Genomic DNA, 21,323 nt, shown 5'->3' on the forward strand with positions numbered 1-21,323 from the left:
TTCGAACACGAATTATTATTGAAACAACACACAAAATTAAGAGGTCTATGCCAGTATACGTTACGTAACTGAATGTAGGAAGTCTGTGAAACAGTGGCGAAGATTAGTGGCAGGCGAAATGGCGGCTAACTATACTCACGGCTCTTGATGCACGAATACTCTACAAAATCTATTCTCGGCGTCGGATTGTCAACATATTAGAGCCATTCCATTATTCCGTGAATACCAAATAATAGCCAGATCCACATCCGAGGTAAATTCCTTCTAATGCAGCTTTCTTTTACCTCTCTTAGCACCGTCGGGTTTATCGTGCTAAGGCTTGCCACGTACTGTGTGCTGTTCACACAAAAGAGCCGCTCAGTTCGACCGCCAAACCAACATTTTACATCGCGCTATGCCACTTTCGTTGCGGAGGGATTTCCCTACAGCGTTTAGATGTTACAAATAAAAGTGCCCTAAGAATGAAATAGCTTTTGACAAACATACTTCTTCCATAAACATACTAATATTATAATAATTTAAAATTTCAACATATCCTTTTGCTTTTTTCATATATACATTACAAAACTCTAATTTTCTTTCCAGATATCAAGGATTATTTTACTATTAAAAACAGTCTTGATCACGATTTATTTATCAAGGTGACCGGTTTCGACCACTACTGTGGTCATCTTCAGACCATTGAGTAGGAACCTCTTTCTGTTGGAGAATCAGTAGTGAGAATTCAGTAGTGATTCTCCAACAGAAAGAGGTTCCTACTCAATGGTCTGAAGATGACCACAGTAGTGGTCGAAACCGGTCACCTTGATAAATAAATCGTGATGAAGACTGTTTTTAATAGTAAATATTTGTAAGACATTGATCACTGCCTCTCCCGTAATGTATTCAAATGTAAATATCAAGGAGTTCAAACAACATAGAATAGACACTTCATAAATTGCAGATACACAGTCACTTAAAATAAGCGTACTTCTAATCGACATAAATGTTACAACATGACGACCCCCTATTCGAAGGGAGCAGACGCAGTCGTTGCCAGAACAGGAGCTGCCCTTTTCCGCCAAACGAACTCCACAGACTCAGCTGCCACCAAGTGCCAGTATCGAGTGTCAGTGCCGTGTGAAGGTAGTGACGCCGAAGGTTTGACGTTACCTCATCTGCATAGGACTTCGGTGCGTTTATATGGTCTAAAACATTTTCGTATGTGTTATGTAATGTGTTGTTGTCCTTCGTAATTTAACAGAGCACCATGGTCAATTGTACCTATCGTAAACAATAATTAGTTTCACAATCTGTAACGCGCTTATCACGTGACATAAAATGGGCATTTCGTCTCTAATCATGTTAATGTTATTACCTATATATTATGAAAGTGCTATGCTTCGTTTGGTAGTTTTAGCAACAGTAGTTTTTCCTTCAGGTCTTCGTCGCTTATTAGATGCAATACTTCGTCGTGTACAATAAGTAATTTACAGATGTTTATGTTTTGTACGAGGCGTCACATCGCTCTTCTATAATCTCAATCAATAATTTTGGTTGTCGGTCTCTATGACCGACTTGGGATAATTTAGCGTATTCTCTTGTATTATGATGATTTTTCGATGTCTTACCCAAGGTAAATCAGTAATTTTGGTCGTCGAATTCACCGTTTAAAGCTGCATAGTTTAATTTCTTTTCTGGTACCGTGATGTTTTCCGATATATTACATAATTCCAGATAATAATTCTGGTAATTACTTTCTGCGATTGACTTTGTGTAACTTGATGTACATTCTGTTTTTGTGGTGTATTTCTATGTCTTACCTACAGAAACTCAGGTAATTTGGTTGCCCCTTTCGCGACTGATTCTGTGTAGTTTAGTATGTCTTTCTGGTGGCTTACATCTGTTAGTACACTTTCCGTTAATGTGGACACACACTTGGGTCGCTGATGAAATATGTTAAAGGATTAGCGCTATGTACATGTTCAAGTATTGATGATGTTTCCTTATAGATGTATTTTATCGTATGTATTTTGATCTTATGGAGATTTGAGTGCGTACTTGAGAAATCCGTCTCTAGTTTGAATGAGTGAGTGTGAGCTAGAAAAAATTCGTCAGGTTTTGTGCCCTCTCTAGGCTGGAGTGTGTAGTTCCCGCAGTTGAATCTGTTCTGAAACCAGCTCCAGGACAAAAGTATGTGTGTGGTTGTGTTGCTATCTTGCTCAGATCTGTATGTAAAGTTAAAACTGAAACAACTTCGAATGACAGAGGGAGATGGTTTGGTCCGTGATTAAAGCAGAAACAATAATGAAGGAAATCAAACCGAAAGGCGAAGTTAAGCACTTCCCATCTCACCTAGCGTCCTACAACAGGCTAGGGACATGATCGCACAAAATTTTAGGACTTGCTTGTGTTTACCGTACTTGGAAAAGTCTTCATAAGACAACTTCAATGCAACTCTTACAAATGGGTTGTCGGGAGATTAAAAGTGTCAGGCTGTAGCCAGCCTCACGTTTGATTATGCTTTTTACTCTGCACACTTAATCTATTTATAAGACAGGTCTAATTAATCAATAAATCACGGTGTATAAGCAAAAGAGCAGTGTTCTCCATGGGAACGGGTTGATGATTGTAGAAGATCTCCCATACGTTGTCTTGATTCTAAAGTGCATGCTGGATTCAATCTGGCACTTACCATGAATTGGAAACATGGCATTCACAGTTTCCGTTCGCCTTGGCCTGGCGGCTGACTAGACACACGCTGGAGCGTAACGTGGGCCATCTGAGACGGTGTGCGGCCAAACGCTGTCGCTTTCACCACAGCAGAGGGCGGCGTGCGTCTCTGACAAAATTAAGCCATGCCATTTCAATTTCGCGATTAGTAGTCAGTTAACACGATTTCTTGCTCGTTTGACCTATTTTATAAGAACTTTTCCAGTCTTTTCCGTACGAAGAGCCACAATTATCACACGCTCATATGTGCATAGACTTATGAGCCAGTACATTACGACCAGCTGCTTAATAGCTTGTTTGTCTGTCTTTGGAACGAAATACGCCTCTAATTCTGCGTATCAGGGATCAGACAGTTTGTTTTTAGGTTTGTGGAGTTCTATGGCATTACATGACTATGCACTTGTCACACTTTTCTCTTTTACCAAACTAATGCTACGTTTCTGCCTCAGGTTGTGTTCTAACGAAAGATCGCTTCTTTTACTCGAGTTGTGCCACAAATTTCTTTTTTTTTCCTAGTTTCTTACGGTACCTTCTCATTTGTTACCCGATCTATTTATCTAATCCTCAGCGTTCTCCTGTAGCACAGGACCTGACCTTTAACTCCTGTTAGAAATTTCTCTTTGGTTTCCTTTGTGGCGTGCTCTATATACAGATGGAACAACACACCTACTGTTTACATTTCATGTCCGACTCTTATAACTGGAGACTTCTTTCTGTACAAGCTGCAGTAACTTTTTGCTCTATGCTTTTTTTTACCTCTGTTAGATTAAAAACTTCAAAGACTGTGTTTCAGTCAAAATTATCACAGATTTATCTAACAAATGTTAAATATACGTTTGTAGTGTCTAAACATTTCTACTAAATATATGACTGTAGTAATACTGTGATATTTTTTTACTCAGAAATAAATCAGAGGGTTTGTTTGTTAGTTATGTATGGAACAATGCTGTCTTTCTTCATTTCTGTAGTCATGGCCTCCATAGCTACTATATAAGTACTTGAGGTATATCAAAGCTGTCTTTACAGCAACTACAAATGTATATTGATTTCACCATCACGTTTCCGGTTATTCATTTAGAACATCATCAGTCGCCTGGAATCTAACATATTTAGTTCTAGATCCAGATCCAAAAACAGTTCGTTTCATAGGCTACTGAAGTGTCAGTTTTGCTTAGTTTTCCTTACCTCATTTCGTCTGTTTTGCTCATATCTGGAAGCGTCTTCAGCATGCACATGTTTCAGACATTTTTGTATTTGATAATTGTTTTTTTCGTCTATTCGCTCACGGACTTACAGCACTACACATTTCATAATCGATAGTACGACTAAGTGTTGCAACACTATTATACAGAAATGTCTTTTTACACTCCTCTGACTGACCTATGTCTATGCATTTTGTGCGAGCAGTATTTCCGATTTATGTTGGAGCGGTTCTTTTGATCTATATTCTGTATATGTGTCCTATGTCGGTTCATTTATGTTGGTATGTATTTATTTTACTATTTGAGCGAAATGAAGAGAGGGGTAGTATATATGTTATAGATCTAGATAAATGGTAATACTATTTTAGCAGTAGAGTGTTAATATTTGGAAAGGTGAACAATTATGATATTCCTGTGTATGTCACTAATTACAACTAGAATAACATTTTCAAAAATTCACTAGATGTAGATATGCATGTAAAAGATATCTCTAATCAAAAGGGGCAAATACGTTCACATTAAACCTCCAATGACAGATAAATTTCTTTTTAAAGAATGTGTATGGTGGGTGGAACTTCGATTCACAGTATGTGCTAATTTTTTGTAGGTTTGCCATTTGTATTTTTTCGTGAGCCATAGACTGGGGTAAACACAGCAGTACATTGGAAAATTGGTGCTTCAAGAAATGCACCAACAGGAAAGTCAAAAGTAGGAAAACCCGCTGTATTGAGTACATTTACCGACTGTTCTTCGTAGCTCACCAAAGTGAGGCACATTACCAGGCTTCGAACAGCAAGTAAATCAATTTTTCGTCCCGTTATATGTTTCTGATAAAATCTTGTGATTCGCCAGTAGAGTGGTGAAAATCCATTGTCAGAACATGTTTCAACGTTATCTTAGTAGCCACTGTGAAATCTAATACGTTAAGATACATAGAAAACTACAGTTTCAGAAGGGCGTATCCTAAACGGAGAAACTAATGAGCTGTTTCCTGCAAGAAGTTACCGCCTTTATGTCACATTCATGCCTGCTTAACTCACAACGAACAGCATATACTATATCTTTGTTTAAGGGATAAGGATTTTTGTTCCTGCACTCTTCTGTGACTGATTTTATATGCAATATAATCGGTGTTTACAGGAATCACTTTTATCATTCTTCCCTCGGTTAGGTGATGCTGCTTCTTGTGTGGTAGTTTTTTCCGGAAGACGAAGATGTCTGCTGCTGACTGTTCCAGTTGTTTCCATTTAATGTTTGATGGTGAGTGATGCACTTGCTTCAGTAGTTCCACGAGTGACAGATATATTGTATATAATTAAGTTATTTGATGTGTTCTTTGGGAAATATCGCAAAAGCTATACTGATCGTTCCCAGATACAGATCTTGCAGCTCTGATTGTTTAATTGGTTTATACCATTATGTCTGAATTCTGGTGCTTGCTACTGTACCCAACCGCTAGTTTTTTAAGCTGACAGCACGTTATACACTTACAACACACACGCAGCACCAAGGGGGAGTTGTACCATGTAGAAGACAGTTGACAGGCGTGTTTCTACATGTGAAAGATGATGTGTCTTCAAATTTCGCGTCAGTCGTATAAGAGTGGAGGCAGCAGGTTTGCTTTAAGTACACGCTGTAATGGTCGTCAGCGCTAGTTACGTTTGAGATAGGGCGTGGTGAGCTGATGATAGTCAACAATGCCTTTAAGGCGACAAAGAAGCCATTATCAGCACTAGACTGAGTTTGAACGAGGTCTTATAATAGGGCTATGAGAAGCTGGATGCTCCTGCTGCGATACTGTAGAAAGGCTTGGCAGGATTGTAGCCACTGCATATGACTGCTGGCAGCGATAGTCACGAGCATATACGGTTGCAAGAGTATGGCGCACTTACCGGCCACGTGGCACTACCGAGAAAGAAGACTGCGCACGTTCCACTCACCCCAAACATGTGCCATTTACGATTTCAGTGGAGTCAAGCTATAGCTCATTGGAGGGCATGGTGGAAATCTGTTGTGTCTTCTGATGAAAGCTGGTTTTGCCTCGGTGCCAGTGATAGCAGAGTGCTGGTGAGAAGGAATCCAGTTGAGGATCTGTAAGCAAACTGTCTGCGTGCTAGACTCGCTGGACCTACACCTGGAGTTATGGTCGGAGGTACGATTTCGTATGACAGCAGGAGCACTCTTGTGGTTACTCCACGCAACCTGACTGCAAATTTGTATGTCAGTCTGGTGATTCGACCGGTTGTGCTGCCATTCACAAACAGCATTACAGGGAGTGTTTTCCAACAGCGTAAGGCTCGCCCACAAAACGCTATTGTAACCCAAAGTGCCCTACTGAGTGTCGACGTGTTGACTTGTCCCGCTCGATGACCAGATCCGTCTCCAATCGAGCACATACGGAACATCATCGGACAATTCCAGCGTCATCCACAAACAACATTAACGGTCAGAACCGTCACTGTATTGACTGACGAAGTGCAACAGGCAGGGAACTACATCCCGCAAACTGACATCCAGCGCCTGTAGAAAACAATACAAGCACGTTTGCATGCTTGCAATCAAAATTGTGGTGGTTACACCGTTATTAATGTATCAGCATTTCACATTATTTTTGGTGTAACAATATTCTTCCGTAATATTATCTTACCGTTTCTGCTGTTCTCGTACGTAGAAGAGTATTTTGTTTGTGGCTTCTTTTTCGCTGTTCTGGCTTCTGTGTATAGCGGACTGTGAAGATCATCTTGATCGTTTTGAGCTCCCCAACTGTTTCGCAGTAATCTTAAGGATTAATGAGAATCATCACGTCTTTATTACTACTCATTTATTGTGTCACGACCGGGTTTCTTTCGAACATCACAAGGTTGGCAGTAGTTAGAACAAGCAGTTAGGCTGAATGCTGTACTATCTTCACGAACTGAATAGTAAAATCGCACTGCCAACAGTCTCATAATCCTCAATGAGTTGTGCAAGGAACAACACCGTGCCTCTCCGAAACAAATATTTGTTTTAATGATTACTTCTATCAGATTCCTTAAATATTTAAAATTTGCAGTTTACTTGGGCCAAAAATATACGTTAAGTAAGAGATGACATTTTGTACAGTGAAAGTCATATTCAACTTTTTCAAGTTTAGGACCTTACTTACACATCAGTATCGGCTTACACAGTATGTTGTGAGTAAAAGTAAACAACAGTTAATGAAATTTTAATTATTTAATTTTTTGGTGATCATTAAGTACCCCCAGCTGGGTAGTACTCGTTACTGAAAACTCGATACTGCGAAGACTGAGTTAAAAGAAATTTTCGGGTTCTAAACCCTACTTACACATCAATTCCTCTTTAAAAAGTATGTTAGTACAAGTCTACAGGAATTAACGAACTATGTTACATTGATAAATTGAAAGCAGGTTGCCGATTAATTTTTTTTTTCTAATTACATTGGTGCACAGCCTGCAGAAGAAGACAGGTGCAATCGACAGGAGACCTGCTGAGTCTTTACGTTATCTTACCTGGTGGCTGGGTAGACGCGGCGTGCGTGTTGCTGCCGGTTCGTACGTGAGTCGTAACTCTAAAAGTAGCTGTGCCAAACCGAGGACACATCGCGCGATTCCACAGACCACAAACAACAAGTGAGTGGTTGTGGGGGTTCCGGACCCTCCCCTTTGTCACACAGCCCGCAGCCACCATATAAGGTAACACAAGTCTCAGTTGGTGGTTTACAGTGACTACAAATAGGGGGTGAAAGTACTTTATTTATCACTAATATATGATAGGTTATACAAGACACTATTTCTATATTATGATAGGCAATAAAATGTTTATGTTTATGAATAATTTATAATAGTAAAACACGTAAGGTATAAGATCTTCAGTTGAGGATGAGAATAATTCACATATATGCTTCAGCAGCATATCTCCCACTCTCCATACACTCAAAGGGCAATTCGAAGGTGTAATCTGAATCATCCACAATCACGTACATCTGAAACAATGAAAGAAAATTTCAACTTGACAAAAAGGCAAATCAAGACGAGGAACTGAAGAAGTTAACGAGATGTTATGGGAATAGTTCGTAAGTGCGCAGCAAAAAAAACCTTATTTTTGTCTCTAACCGTGTTGCAAATTTAGGTACTGAAAGTCACTGTAGAACTTTGGAATACGGAGTTTAAGGCATGCACAGGATGGCTAGACAGTTTCCAAGCTAGACATCATCGTGTAGAATGAAGTGTGTGGGGAAGCTAAGGATATGCAGGAAAGTGTAATAACAGAATGGAAGACAATAATTCACTACCTACATAAGGATAATGACCGGAAAGAAATGTTCACATACCGATGAAACGGAACTATTTTATCGTACACTGGCTTCAAAACCTCCAGCAATTCGAGATGAAAAGTAAATTGGTGCAAAAAGGTTCAAGAAAAGAATCAGTATACTGCTGCGTAGAAACTGGTCAAGTAGCAAAGCCACTAGTGATTGGAAAGACGGCAAAACCCAGTTGCGGCAAAAACAGACGTCAGTAAGCTTCCAGGAACAAAAAGGCGTGCGTAGTAAGTGGTCTTACGGAAGCGTCGCTGGGCTCTTTCAGAGCGAAAATGAGAAAGGGAAATAGCCAAGTTCACCTTAAACTAGACAGTCCAACCTGCCACCCAAAAGTCACGTTTACAAACGTGAAATTGGCTTTGTTTCGGCCAGGTTCAACGAGCCTATCACGACCCATGGTCCATCGTGTTATTTACACATTCAAGTATCATTATGGCCGATTACTGATGCAGCCTCTTATTCTAAGTGTTGAAGAAGCCAAAAGTGCATATTTTCTTGCACGGTCTGTCCTGGATGCGGTAAACTGAGTTATTTTGCCAAAAATGTAAATAAAGTCGAAACTGTCAACAAGTGAATCAACGAAGCGGGGTCTGGAGATGTTGAATAAGACGCTTCTGTATTCTTTCGAAGCTCAAGGAAATGCAACAGCAATTGCTGTATTAACTCAAATGAAAAGCATTTCACTTATTCCAGGCGACTACATCCGAAGGGATGACTTTCTTTCTGCCAACTCACTCCACTTTTACAAGTACTTGACCAGCAGATCTTATAGAAATCCGCAACACAGAAGATGAGATGGAGACAAAGGTAGAGTAAAAGGACGAAGAATAAGAATAAGAAGAGCAAAATAACGTAGCTAGAAAAATTAATGCGCCAGAAGAAGCTATTGCATGGATAAACGATGTTATCAGATTTTAAACACATGAAAATTGTCCCAACCTGTTTGAACTATTGTATAGCGCAAAAAATACATAGAAAAAACAATTTAAACATGTAATTTAACAGCTTTCTCTCCTTGGTATGTGGCGAAAAAAGTGAAATGTAAATCAAATAAACACAAGAATTATATGTGTGAACAACAACATACAAATGTCAATTTACAGTAAAATTCAGACATGCCGTAACTATGTATCAGCTAGTGTAATAGCCTAGTGTTCTATTTTACAGTAGACTATATATTAAGTGAACATCGACTGTACAGGAGTAAAGGTAAATAAATAACGCATAGTTACAAATTCATATTTTTGTGCATGGTAATTGACAAATGTTATGTAGCCTAGAATGTTTTATGTAATATGGATATTTATCCAATTTGGAAAATTATTCTAGTGGGGTGCGATTTTGAACAAGTTTTACTGTAGAACGTCTGTCATCTCTAGGTATGTCGGTTGAGATATTCTTACCAAGCAAAATGAAAATACGTACCGAAATTACAACTAATGAATATATTTTTAAAACATACTGTTTGTCAGTACCGGATGTGCATGGTTCATAATTTGGTCGATATTTCTACATGCCTAATTTGTTTATATGCATACCTGAAGCTTGCTCCTGTATGTATTTTTATTCTCTCAGCAATGTATCATGTGATGCAATAATACCACGTGCCGAAAGTCATCGATGAAATTAGGCAATAAAAACGAAAACGACGCCTCATTCCTCCTCATGCAAATCAGTATGTTAAACAACTGAATATCTTGTGGAGAAAAACATAGAACTAATATATGATTGGCAGTACTCACTTGACTTAAGGCCTAACGAGTTTTTGTTCCTTAATGGTAAAAAATCTGCTTGGATAACGATTTTCACCTCAAGAAGTTTGAGTCCTTCCAAAGCCATGTTTTTGAGGTTGAACATCAGAGTTGAAAAATGTTTCCCGAATCGGTTCGATCGCATTCAAAAGTAAATAGATTTTAAAGGTAAAAATTTGAAAACAATAATATTCCCACCAAGAAAGGTTTTTCTTTCATTACTTGAATTGAGGTCCTCATACAACGCAGGTTGTTTGAGAAAGATACATCCGAAATCATAAAACTCTATCTTACACAGAATGAAAATAAAAACTTAGGGTGAATTTTAACTTATATGTAGGTCTGTAAGGTTTTTAATCGAAAGAACCATTCAATTTTACAATGGTATTTTTTAACTGCATGCACATGTAGCCCTGGTACCATCAGCAGATACCTTTAGAATTAAATTATCCCTCACCTTTCACAACTGTTCCATATGCTGTCCACCGAACGAACGACAAACATCCAGACGATTGTCAGATTCGTCCCATACTTTTGAAAGTATGGCTGGAGTTGATGCATTCACTGTATGCGGGTAACAGTTCACTCAAATATGTTGGAAGGGAAGGCACATACACGGACATTTCAAAAAAATCACAAAAATGTAGAATCGCATACTATGAGATGAGGCGACCTCTGCAGCAACATGTTCCAGCTTACAACTGGCTCAAGGTAAACCTTTTGCCTCGATGCGTAGCTTAAAATTTACCCAAAATATCTGGCCCCTGTGTAAATGAAGATGTAGTATTGTTGCATGCGATTTGTATGTTTGAAACACGCTGTATACTACATGGTGACTAATGTAGACTGACAAACGTGTTTCTGACGATGGCGCTGCCAGTTAATACGGTCACAAATCGACATTGTGAGGGAGACCACTCACAAAGTAACGTTAACTGCGTACAAGTTTTTGCCTGTTGTATAGTTACCTACAAGCCGACAATGACCTCCAGTGACGTGGTGAATAAGGAAAGCTCGTCGCACAGTGAATCATTTTAAGACAGTTGTGCATATACCATTAAGTGGTTCAGCGTCCCCCCGTGAAATACCACGATGAAGAATCACTATAGGCCGACCTAAACGTCCTCAGTCGTAGGTGCATTCACACTGTGGTCGACGAATACGTGGTAAAGTACCAGTTTAGGAGCGCCATGGTGTTGCTGAACCCAGTGAAACATTACATGTATATTAATGCAGGAAGAAGTATAATCAACGGTGTAATTGTCTTATTTGTCAAGAAATGAAAGTCCAGTCCTCTGAATATTTACTAGAGCTATAATCTGCACATAATGAATAAATTTATTGTTCTGAAGGATATATTGTACTGAAATGGCAGGAACTAGTCACAAGTGTTGAAGGAATTTAATTCCCTAAACCATGGATGTCTTGAACCATTTACTGATCATCTTCTGATTGAAATACAACTTAAGCATTTCATGGTGTTTTGTAGCTGCCTAGGAGGTATTTTCAAGAATTAGTTACGCCTCATTCACGTAAAAGCGACCCTGTCCACTTTGCTTACAAGTCATAGGATACCTCCCAACATCGTGCCCGATCTACTCCTGCACTGCGTAGCGCAGCAATTCGTTGTGGTATGGACTCAACAAATCACTGGAAGTCTCTTGTAGAATATTGGGCCGTGTTACCTCCATAGCCATTCATAACTACGGAAGTGTTACCGGTGCAGAACTTCGTGAACGAACTGGCCTCTCGATTATGTCCCATAATGTTCAATGTTATACACGTCGGGTGATTTTGGTGGCCAAATCATTCGCTCGCATTGTCCAGAATGTTCTGACATGGCGCACTGCATCCATTAAAAGTCTATCGTTGTTTTGGAACATAAAGTCCATGAGTGGCTGCAAATAGTCTCCTAGTAGACCACTGCTTTCCAGTCGTTTAGGGTCCAACTGATATGGTCACGAACTCACGAAAGGTGCTGCAGGCGATGTCGTGCTGTTAGCAAAGGCACTTGGGTCGGTCGTCTGCAGCCATAGCCCATTGATGCAAAATTTCGCCTCGCTGTTCTAACGGAAACGTTTGTCGTACATCCCATATTGATTTCTACGGTTATTTCCACAAATTCTTACTTGTCTGTTACCACTGGCAACTCTACGCAAACGTCGCTGTTCTTGATCGTTAAGTGAGGGCCGTCGCCCACTGCGTTGTCCGTGATGAGAGGTAATGCCTAAAATTTAGTATTCTCGGCATACTGTTGCCACTGTATCTCTGAGTATTGAATTTCCTATTAAGAAAAAATACTTGCTACTTATGAAGAATATAATAACGACGAAGTCCTAACACGTTGTTCATACTTCATATCTGAGAAGTTATTGGCTTACCAAAATTAAGTTCATTATACATACGTAACTGATTGCTGTTATATTACTAAAAGTTGTATTTTCTTTGTAAGAAAAGCAGAAATCTGATCCTGTTATGTCGTCACTTCCTTCTTTTCTACCTTGTCTCAGCTCTCATCATTAAATTCCAAGATGTTACTTACCACTGACATAGCTGTATCGTAAGTCATTCCAATGAGGTCGTCGAATGAATATTGATGTAGGTAGTTCGCCTCACGGCGGGATAATGATTTCCATCTGCTTTCTTTTAATGTACGCTCGGCTTGTTATGCTGGCGCATCATCGTAATTAATCAGCTGTTCTTCCTAGTCATATACGATTTTCGTCACAGGGTTATTTGGTAACCGTGATAGCGTTACGGAGATGTTTAACAAACTCAATTGGCAGACTCTGCAAGAGAGGCGCTCTGCATCGCGGTGTAGCTTGCTCGCCAGGTTTCGAGAGGGTGCGTTTCTGGATGAGGTATCGAATATATTGCTTCCCCCTACTTATACCTCCCGAGGAGATCACGAATGTAAAATTAGAGAGATTCGAGCGCGCACGGAGGCTTTTAGACAGTCGTTCTTCCCGCGAACCATACGCGACTGGAACAGGAAAGGGAGGTAATGACAGTGGCACGTAAAGTGCCCTCCGCCACACACCGTTGGGTGGCTTGCGGAGAATAAATGTAGATGTAGATGTAGACATGCCACAGTAGAACACTGTCGAAGCTGCGTTGGTAAAGTAACGGAACTTCAAGCGCTGACAGAAAGCACCGAAGCTGAAATCGTTGTAGGTACAGAAAGTTGGCTTAAGCCAGAGATAAATTCTGCCGAAATTTTTACAAAGGTACAGACGGTGTTTAGAAAAGATAGATTGCATGCAACCGGTGGTGGACTGTTCGTCGCTGTTAGTAGTAGCTTATCCCGTAGTGAAGTAGAAGTGGATAGTTCCTGTGAATTATTATGGGTGGAGGTTACACTAAACAACCGAACTAGGTTAATAATTGGCTCCTTTTACCGACCTCCCGACTCAGCAGCATTAGTGGCAGAACAACTGAGAGAAAATTTGGAATACATTTCACATAAATTTTCTCAGCATGTTATAGTCTTAGGTGGAGATTTCAATTTACCAGATATAGACTGGGACACTCAGATGTTTAGGACGGGTGGTAGGGACAGAGCATCGAGTGACATTATACTAAGTGCACTATCCGAAAATTACCTCGAGCAATTAAACAGAGAACCGACTCGTGGAGATAACATCTTGGACCTACTGATAACAAACAGACCCGAACTTTTCGACTCTGTATGTACAGAACAGGGAATCAGTGATCATAAGGCCGTTGCAGCATCCCTGAATATGGAAGTTAATAGGAATATAAAAAAAGGGAGGAAGGTTTATCTGTTTAGCAAGAGTAATAAAAGGCAGATTTCAGACTACCTAACAGATCAAAACGAAAATTTCTGTTCCGACACTGACAATGTTGAGTGTTTATGGAAAAAGTTCAAGGCAATCGTAAAATGCGTTTTAGACAGGTACGTGCCGAGTAAAACTGTGAGGGACGGGAAAAACCCACCGTGGTACAACAACAAAGTTAGGAAACTACTGCGAAAGCAAAGAGAGCTCCACTCCAAGTTTAAACGCGGCCAAAACCTCTCAGACAAACAGAAGCTAAACGATGTCAAAGTTAGCGTAAGGAGGGCTATGCGTGAAGCGTTCATTGAATTCGAAAGTGAAATTCTATGTACCGACTTGGCAGAAAATCCTAGGAAGTTCTGGTCTTACGTTAAATCAGTAAGTGGCTCGAAACAGCATATCCAGACACTATGGGATGATGATGGCATTGAAACAGAGGATGACACGCGTAAAGCTGAAATACTAAACACCTTTTTCCAAAGCTGTTTCACAGAGGAAGACCGCACTGCAGTTCCTTCTCTAAATCCTCGCACAAACGAAAAAATGGCTGACATCGAAATAAGTGTCCAAGGAATAGAAAAGCAACTGGAATCACTCAATAGAGGAAAGTCCACTGGACCTGACGGGATACCAATTCGATTCTACACAGAGTACGCGAAAGAACTTGGCCCCCTTCTAACAGCCGTGTACCGCAAGTCTCTAGAGGAACGGAGGGTTCCAAATGATTGGAAAAGAGCACAGATAGTCCCAGTCTTCAAGAAGGGTCGTCGAGCAGATGCGCAAAACTATAGACCCATATCTCTTACGTCGATCTCTTGTAGAATTTTAGAACATGTTTTTTGCTCGCGTATCATGTCATTTCTGGAAACCCAGAATCTACTATGTAGGAATCAACATGGATTCCGGAAACAGCGATCGTGTGAGACCCAACTCGCCTTATTTGTTCATGAGACCCAGAAAATATTAGACACAGGCTCCCAGGTAGATGCTATTTTTCTTGACTTCCGGAAGGCGTTCGATACAGTTCCGCACTGTCGCCTGATAAACAAAGTAAGAGCCTACGGAATATCAGACCAGCTGTGTGGCTGGATTGAAGAGAACACAGCATGTTGTTATCAATGGAGAGACGTCTACAGACGTTAAAGTAACCTCTGGCGTGCCACAGGGGAGTGTTATGGGACCATTGATTTTCACAATATATATAAATGACTTAGTAGATAGTGTCGGAAGTTCCATGCGGCTTTTCGCGGATGATGCTGTAGTATACAGAGAAGTTGCAGCATTAGAAAATTGTAGCGAAATGCAGGAAGATCTGCAGCGGATAGGCACTTGGTGCAGCGAGTGGCAACTGACCCTTAACATAGACAAATGTAATGTATTGCGAATACGTAGAAAGAAGGATACTTTATTGTATGATTATATGATAGCGGAACAAACACTGGTAGCAGTTACTTCTGTAAAATATCTGGGAGTATGCGTGCGGAACGATTTGAAGTGGAATGATCATATAAAATTAATTGTTGGTAAGGCGGGTACCAGGTTGAGATTCATTGGGAGAGTGCTTAGAAAATGTAGTCCATCAACAAAGGAGGTGGCTTACAAAACACTCGTTCTACCTATACTTGAGTATTGCTCATCAGTGTGGGATCCGTACCAGATCGGTCTGACGGAGAAGATAGAGAAGATCCAAAGAAGAGCGGCGCGTTTCGTCACAGGGTTATTTGGTAACCGTGATAGCGTTACGGAGATGTTTAATAAACTCAAGTGGCAGACTCTGCAAGAGAGGCGCTCTGCATCGCGGTGTAGCTTGCTCGCCAGGTTTTGAGAGGGTGCGTTTCTGGATGAGGTATCGAATATATTGCTTCCCCCTACTTATACCTCCCGAGGAGATCACGAATGTAAAATTAGAGAGATTAGAGCGCGCACGGAGGCTTTCAGACAGTCGTTCTTCCCGCGAACCATACGCGACTGGAACAGGAAAGGGAGGTAATGACAGTGGCACGTAAAGTGCCCTCCGCCACACACCGTTGGGTGGCTTGCGGAGTATCAATGTAGATGTAGATGTAGATGTAGAGTGTGCAGCCGTAAAGTTAAGAGTTCAAGCTAGACATTTGGGCTTTTCGTTAGGTAGCTGCTGCTAAAACGACGAAGCAGCAGGTCAGAGTTCGGCCACTATTTCTATGTTGATCCCTCCCGTGGCTGGGTACGCTCTGCGGCGCTGTCATTCGACTCCTCTCGAGACGAATTTCCGGACACCCTCGCCTAGTATGTATTTAAAAGCCTCTTGTTCTAACAGCTACTCCACTGGAAATGGTTTCGAGAAGCACCATATTCTTTAATCTGAGTACATGAAACGTATTTCCAGTTGTGTATACGTACACAGATCAGCTGTGTAATGGATTGGTGACAGTGAAAATTTGTGCCGGAACGGGACTCGAATCCGGATTTCTCACTTATCGCGAGAGGTTGGCCTCATCATTAGTCTATCCGAGCACGCCCCACGGTCAGACCCAGACTTCCATATGTCATCAACCATGTGTCTACAACCTGTACCCGTACTCTCATTATGTATATTCCCGTACAGGAGTGACATTTTATTTGAATGTCGCTTGCCCTGTGTCGGCCGATAAACAACGACATTGCATTTCCCGTGCTATTTCGAATTACGATACAATATTCCTCGCCTGTAGGGGAATGTACGTAATAGGTGTACGAGTACAGGTTGCTGACACGTAGTTGGCAACGTATGGAAGTTGGTGTCTCGCCGTCAGTCGTACTCCGATAGTCTAATGATTAGGCGACCGCTTGCGATAAACGGGAAATCTGGGTTCGAGTCCCGGCGCGGCAGGAATTTTCATTGTCATCATTCCGTTATATAGCTGATGGTAGTCCATATTCGCAACTGCTAATACATATCTTGCATTTCACAACGGCTGTAGTCAGCGTAGTACCTTTTCCTTTGGACATGCATGCATCTCCAAAGGAACATTGCATCGTAATTAGGAATAACAAAAGCACTGAAATGCAATATTTAAGTTTAGTGGTGACATCACTTAAAGGTCTGACAGTCTTGCAGATTTACGTTTAATGTTCAAATTTGTGTGAAATCTTATGGGACTTAATTGCTAAGGTCATAAGTCCCTAAACTTACACACTACTTAACCTAAATTATCCGGAGGATAAACACACACACCCATGCCCGAGGGAGGACTCTAACCTCCGCCGGGACCAGCCGCACAGTCCATGACTGCAGCGCCTTAGACTGCTCGGCTAATCCCGCGTGGCTACGTTTAATAGAGCGATGATTTACATCTACAATATGTTCATTTAGAAGCCACAAGTAAATTAAAAGAATATTCTACTACTATGGAATGCTGGTGATTCACATGTTGGGAAAATCGACACCCTTTGAAGAAAGAGGTGGAAGGCCAAAATTAAATGTGGTACGGGTTAACGGAGTAGTAATAATGAAACTTACTTTTGATTCATTCACCGAAGTGGCGTGGTGCCACGTCAAGTTTCACACATGGCTTCGTCCGGAATTCACGCACTATTAACGGTCCGGTCACACCAATTCTGTAATTTTATCTGATTAACAACCGAACACTGAGGTTTGCCCAAAACTATAGGGTTGCTTTCAGTTAAACATTCGTTACAATAGCCAGTGTAGACGGAAAAATATTTGCCGTTAGGGTGTCAAGATTTATAGAAATAATGTTCAGTCTATGCGCTGCAGGATTTGCGTTCGTACCAGTGTTAATGCCATGTCTTGCCGTTAGGACCAGTGCTGGTACGGCGACGAAGAGCTAAAACACAAACATCAGTGTGTATTACAGTTGTAAACATTCAACATGAGTCTGGACGCACTGAGGAGGGCTTCACTGTTGAAGCTACTTCACCAAAACAACAGCAGTAATGCTGCTGCTCTTCTCGAGTATCGACGCATTACGGAGAGATCCTCTTTCCCCATCGGAACTGAAGAACGTGGTTCGGAAGTTAGAATTAACTGGCGATTTGGGAATTTGCTCCCGGTAGAGGCCAATGACCAACTGCTATACCAATTGTTGAAGCAGTTACTGCTGCAATGACTGATAATGCTGCACGCAATCTGCGATTTTCAAGCTGTGCACGAGTTGTCACGACAGCTGAACATTCCGTGGTCCACTATTGGGAAAGTGCTGCGAATAATAGTGAAACGGTATCTCGTGTGGGGTTCCAGGCTGTCGCGGGTACTGATGGTCGTCACTTTGAGCAGTATTTGTAACATCGTACGTAAACATTATATGCAATTAACAAATGCTACCCTCTCACGTAGAAATTAAAATGTGTTTCGTTCAATGGCTTATTCCTTATTTCTCTTCCGCAAGGCCTTGAGAATGTTTCCAAAAAGCTTCCTTGTCCTAGGTTCACTCGATTTTCATGGGGGCCCTCACCAGTAGGAAACAACCCTGTATATTTACCGCCTATGCCCGAACTGTTGTATTTCCTGATGAAAGCTGGTTCTGGCTTGGTGCCAGTGATGGCCGTGTGTTGGTTTGAAGGAGGCCAGTTGAGGGCCTGCAACCAACATGTATGTGTGCTAGACACACTAGACCTACACCTGGAGTTATGGACTGGGATGCTGTTTGGTATCACATAGGGAGCACTCTCGTGGTTATCCCAGGCTCCCAGACTGTAAATACGTACGTCAGTCTGGTGATTCGTCCTGTTGTGCTGCCATTCATGAACAGCACACGAGGGGGTGTTTTCCAACAGTATAATGCTCGCTCAGATAACGATGTTGTAACCCAACGTGCTCTACAGAATGTGGCTGCTCGATCAGCAGATATGTCATCAGTTGAACACAGATGGGACATCATCGGACGACAGCTCCAGTGTCATCCACAAACAGCATTAACCGCCCCTGTGTTGACCGACCGAGTGCCACATACAGGGAACCCCATCCCACAAACAGACATGCTGCATCTGTAGAACACAATACACGCACGTTTGCATGCTTGCATTCAACATTCTGGCGGTTATACCATTTATTAATGTATCAGCATTCCACATTTTCTGTGTTGTATCTCGCGTTTACACTAATGTGTAATCTTGCAATGTTAATCACTTAAATATGCCACCGAGTCTAATGTATTTCCAAAAATTCGTTGATATATATTAATTATATTTTGGTGTTGGGCTTTTTGTAAAATGGCTGTAAGCACTATGGGACTTGACATCTGAGGTCGTCAGTCCCCTAGACTTAGAACTACTTAAACGTAATTAACCTAAGGACATCACACACATACATGCCCAAGGCAGGATTCGAACCTGCGACCGTAGCAGTCGCGCGGCGCCAGACTGAAGCGCCTAGAGCCACTTGACCACAGTAGCCGGCGTTGAGCTTTCTTTTCGTCAGTTCATTTACGAGTCTTATAGTGACGTCGCACAGAACTATTGCTTGTCATATATTAGTTCTGCCCACATTTGAAGCATACTTACTATCACTCACAGTTAAGTTTACGCAGCAACCATTCTTTAAACATTGCAGTGTGCTAGTTGTCAAACGTGTGTCTTTGGCTATGGGTCAGTCGAAATTACATTAATACCAATGATCGCCGGCCATGGTGGCCGAGCGGTTCTAGGCGCTTCAGTCCGGAACCGCGCGGCTGCTACGGTCGCAAGTTCGAATCCTGCCTCGAGCATGGATGTGTGTGATGTCCTTAGGTTAGTTAGGTTTATGTAGTTCTAAGTTCTACGGCACTTATGACCTCAGCTGTTGAGTCCCATAGTGCTCAGAGCCATTTGAACCATTTTGAACCAATGATCATACCATGAATGTCCTGTAATTACTATACAAGACTTATAGCAATCTCGCATTTAGCAATAACATTGCACGATTTATTTTGCTCAGACATTGTAATTAGGCTTCATTCAACCTGGGGATGTTACCTGGAGGTAACTGGAGTCATCCATGCAAGTTTCAAAATGGTTCAAATGGCTCTGAGCACTATGCGACTTAACTTCTGAGGTCATCAGTCGCCTAGAACTTAGAACTAATTAAACCTAACTAACCTAAGGACATCACACACATCCATGCCCGAGGCAGGATTCGAACCTGCGACCGCAGCGGTCACGCGGTTCCAGACTGAAGCGCCTTTAACCGCACGGCCACACCGGCCGGCACAAGTTTCAAGAGCATGATTGTTGGGAGAGGAGAGTGGAGGATGGCAAGCTTGTTTCTGATTGGTCTAGAGAGAAAGGGGAGGGAGTGCCATTTGCGCCACCGTAATTGTCGCTCGCATCGGAGGCGTTCATTTCAACTGAAGGCATTGAAATATCATTGAAACTACACATCGCATCAAAAAAGGTTAGAATTCTAATTTGTCTGTCTCTGAGGAGGACACCCAACGATACCAGAGTCGACATCCCACCCTACACAGTGCGCGGGTGGCGAGGGCAACTTTGAAATCCTTAGTGGGAACCCATGTTTTTTATTGCAGATTACGATTCTACAACAAACTCTAAATACTTTTTGTCCGAAGTATTTTCTTTGTTTCGCCATAGATGGCGCTGTAATTGGAGGAATAGAAATGAGTACACAATCGTAATTCATGACATGCTACTCAAAGGCTCTTGAACATCCAGTGGCACGTATGACCCCACTTCCATGCTGCGAGGGTAGGACGGGACAGTCTTTCATAACTGCTAATTGTAACCCCATACGCAAAGTTGCATTCCTCCGATATATCGAACGGGGGACTACTCGACTTGCCACTGTGGCCGTGGTTCGAGGCGAACTCTACTCTACTTTTCCAATTAGAGTATGTGTTCAATACACTTAGCTATCCGCTTTTCAAATGACATACGACAACAGTACCATATCTGTGAGAATGTCAGCACAGATGTTTCTGATGCGGTCGACCATGTCTTCACGACCGGTTGGCACTTGCTAGTACACTTTACCTTTTAAATATCTCGAGCCATCTCTGCCGTACCACTGACCAGTGTAAACATGGCCTAATAACTCTTGTGCGTCAATTGCGTAATGCGCTAGGCAACTGTAATGCTGAAATCACATACGTTGTCTAATGCCCAGTAACAGTACTTCCTATCCCAAAAACGTTTGATATTGGCGACGATTCAACGTGCCGTCGATAAAATATGGACGGACCAATGCGTTTGTTCACCTCGATGCCACATGTGAAGTAACGGGCTAGTTGTGGCGCCCTGAAAATATTCTAAGTTCAGAGTTGGTGGGCACCACTCGTGCCTCTCGGCAAACAGTGGCTCGTTAGCAGCCGCGTGATGCCGCACAACGACCAGACCACGCGGTCCAAGGAATGTGTGGCTGGGAATTCTATGGTGACGCTGTGTCGATGAAGGAGACATGCCGAGAGTGCCAGACATGGCGTACTTTGTGAAACATTAATGGCAGACATTTCACAGTTCATATAGAAATTAATAGTAGCCAGAGGAATCATGATACCTCAAAAAGAAACATGTACATTACCATTATCTGCACGAATATTCTGATGGTGTAATCAAATTTTCAATATGT

General features: G+C 41.6%; 1 protein-coding gene across 5 annotated transcripts in view; it reads right to left on the reverse strand.

The window, feature by feature from the left end:
• Positions 1-7,648: 7,648 nt before the first annotated feature.
• The window catches only part of LOC124554783 (testis-specific gene A8 protein-like), a 278,814-nt gene continuing 265,139 nt past the window's right edge, over positions 7,649-21,323 (reverse strand). For all 5 annotated transcript variants that reach the window (XM_047128432.1, XM_047128429.1, XM_047128431.1 and 2 more), the window contains one exon: positions 7,649-7,896. In XM_047128432.1, coding sequence (XP_046984388.1) covers positions 7,804-7,896 — 93 coding nt within the window. In that variant the 3' untranslated portion in view covers positions 7,649-7,803. The remainder of the gene's footprint in view (positions 7,897-21,323) is intronic.

The sequence above is a fragment of the Schistocerca americana genome, chromosome X (assembly GCF_021461395.2).
Source record: "Schistocerca americana isolate TAMUIC-IGC-003095 chromosome X, iqSchAmer2.1, whole genome shotgun sequence".
Classification (NCBI taxonomy): Eukaryota; Metazoa; Arthropoda; class Insecta; order Orthoptera; family Acrididae; genus Schistocerca; species Schistocerca americana.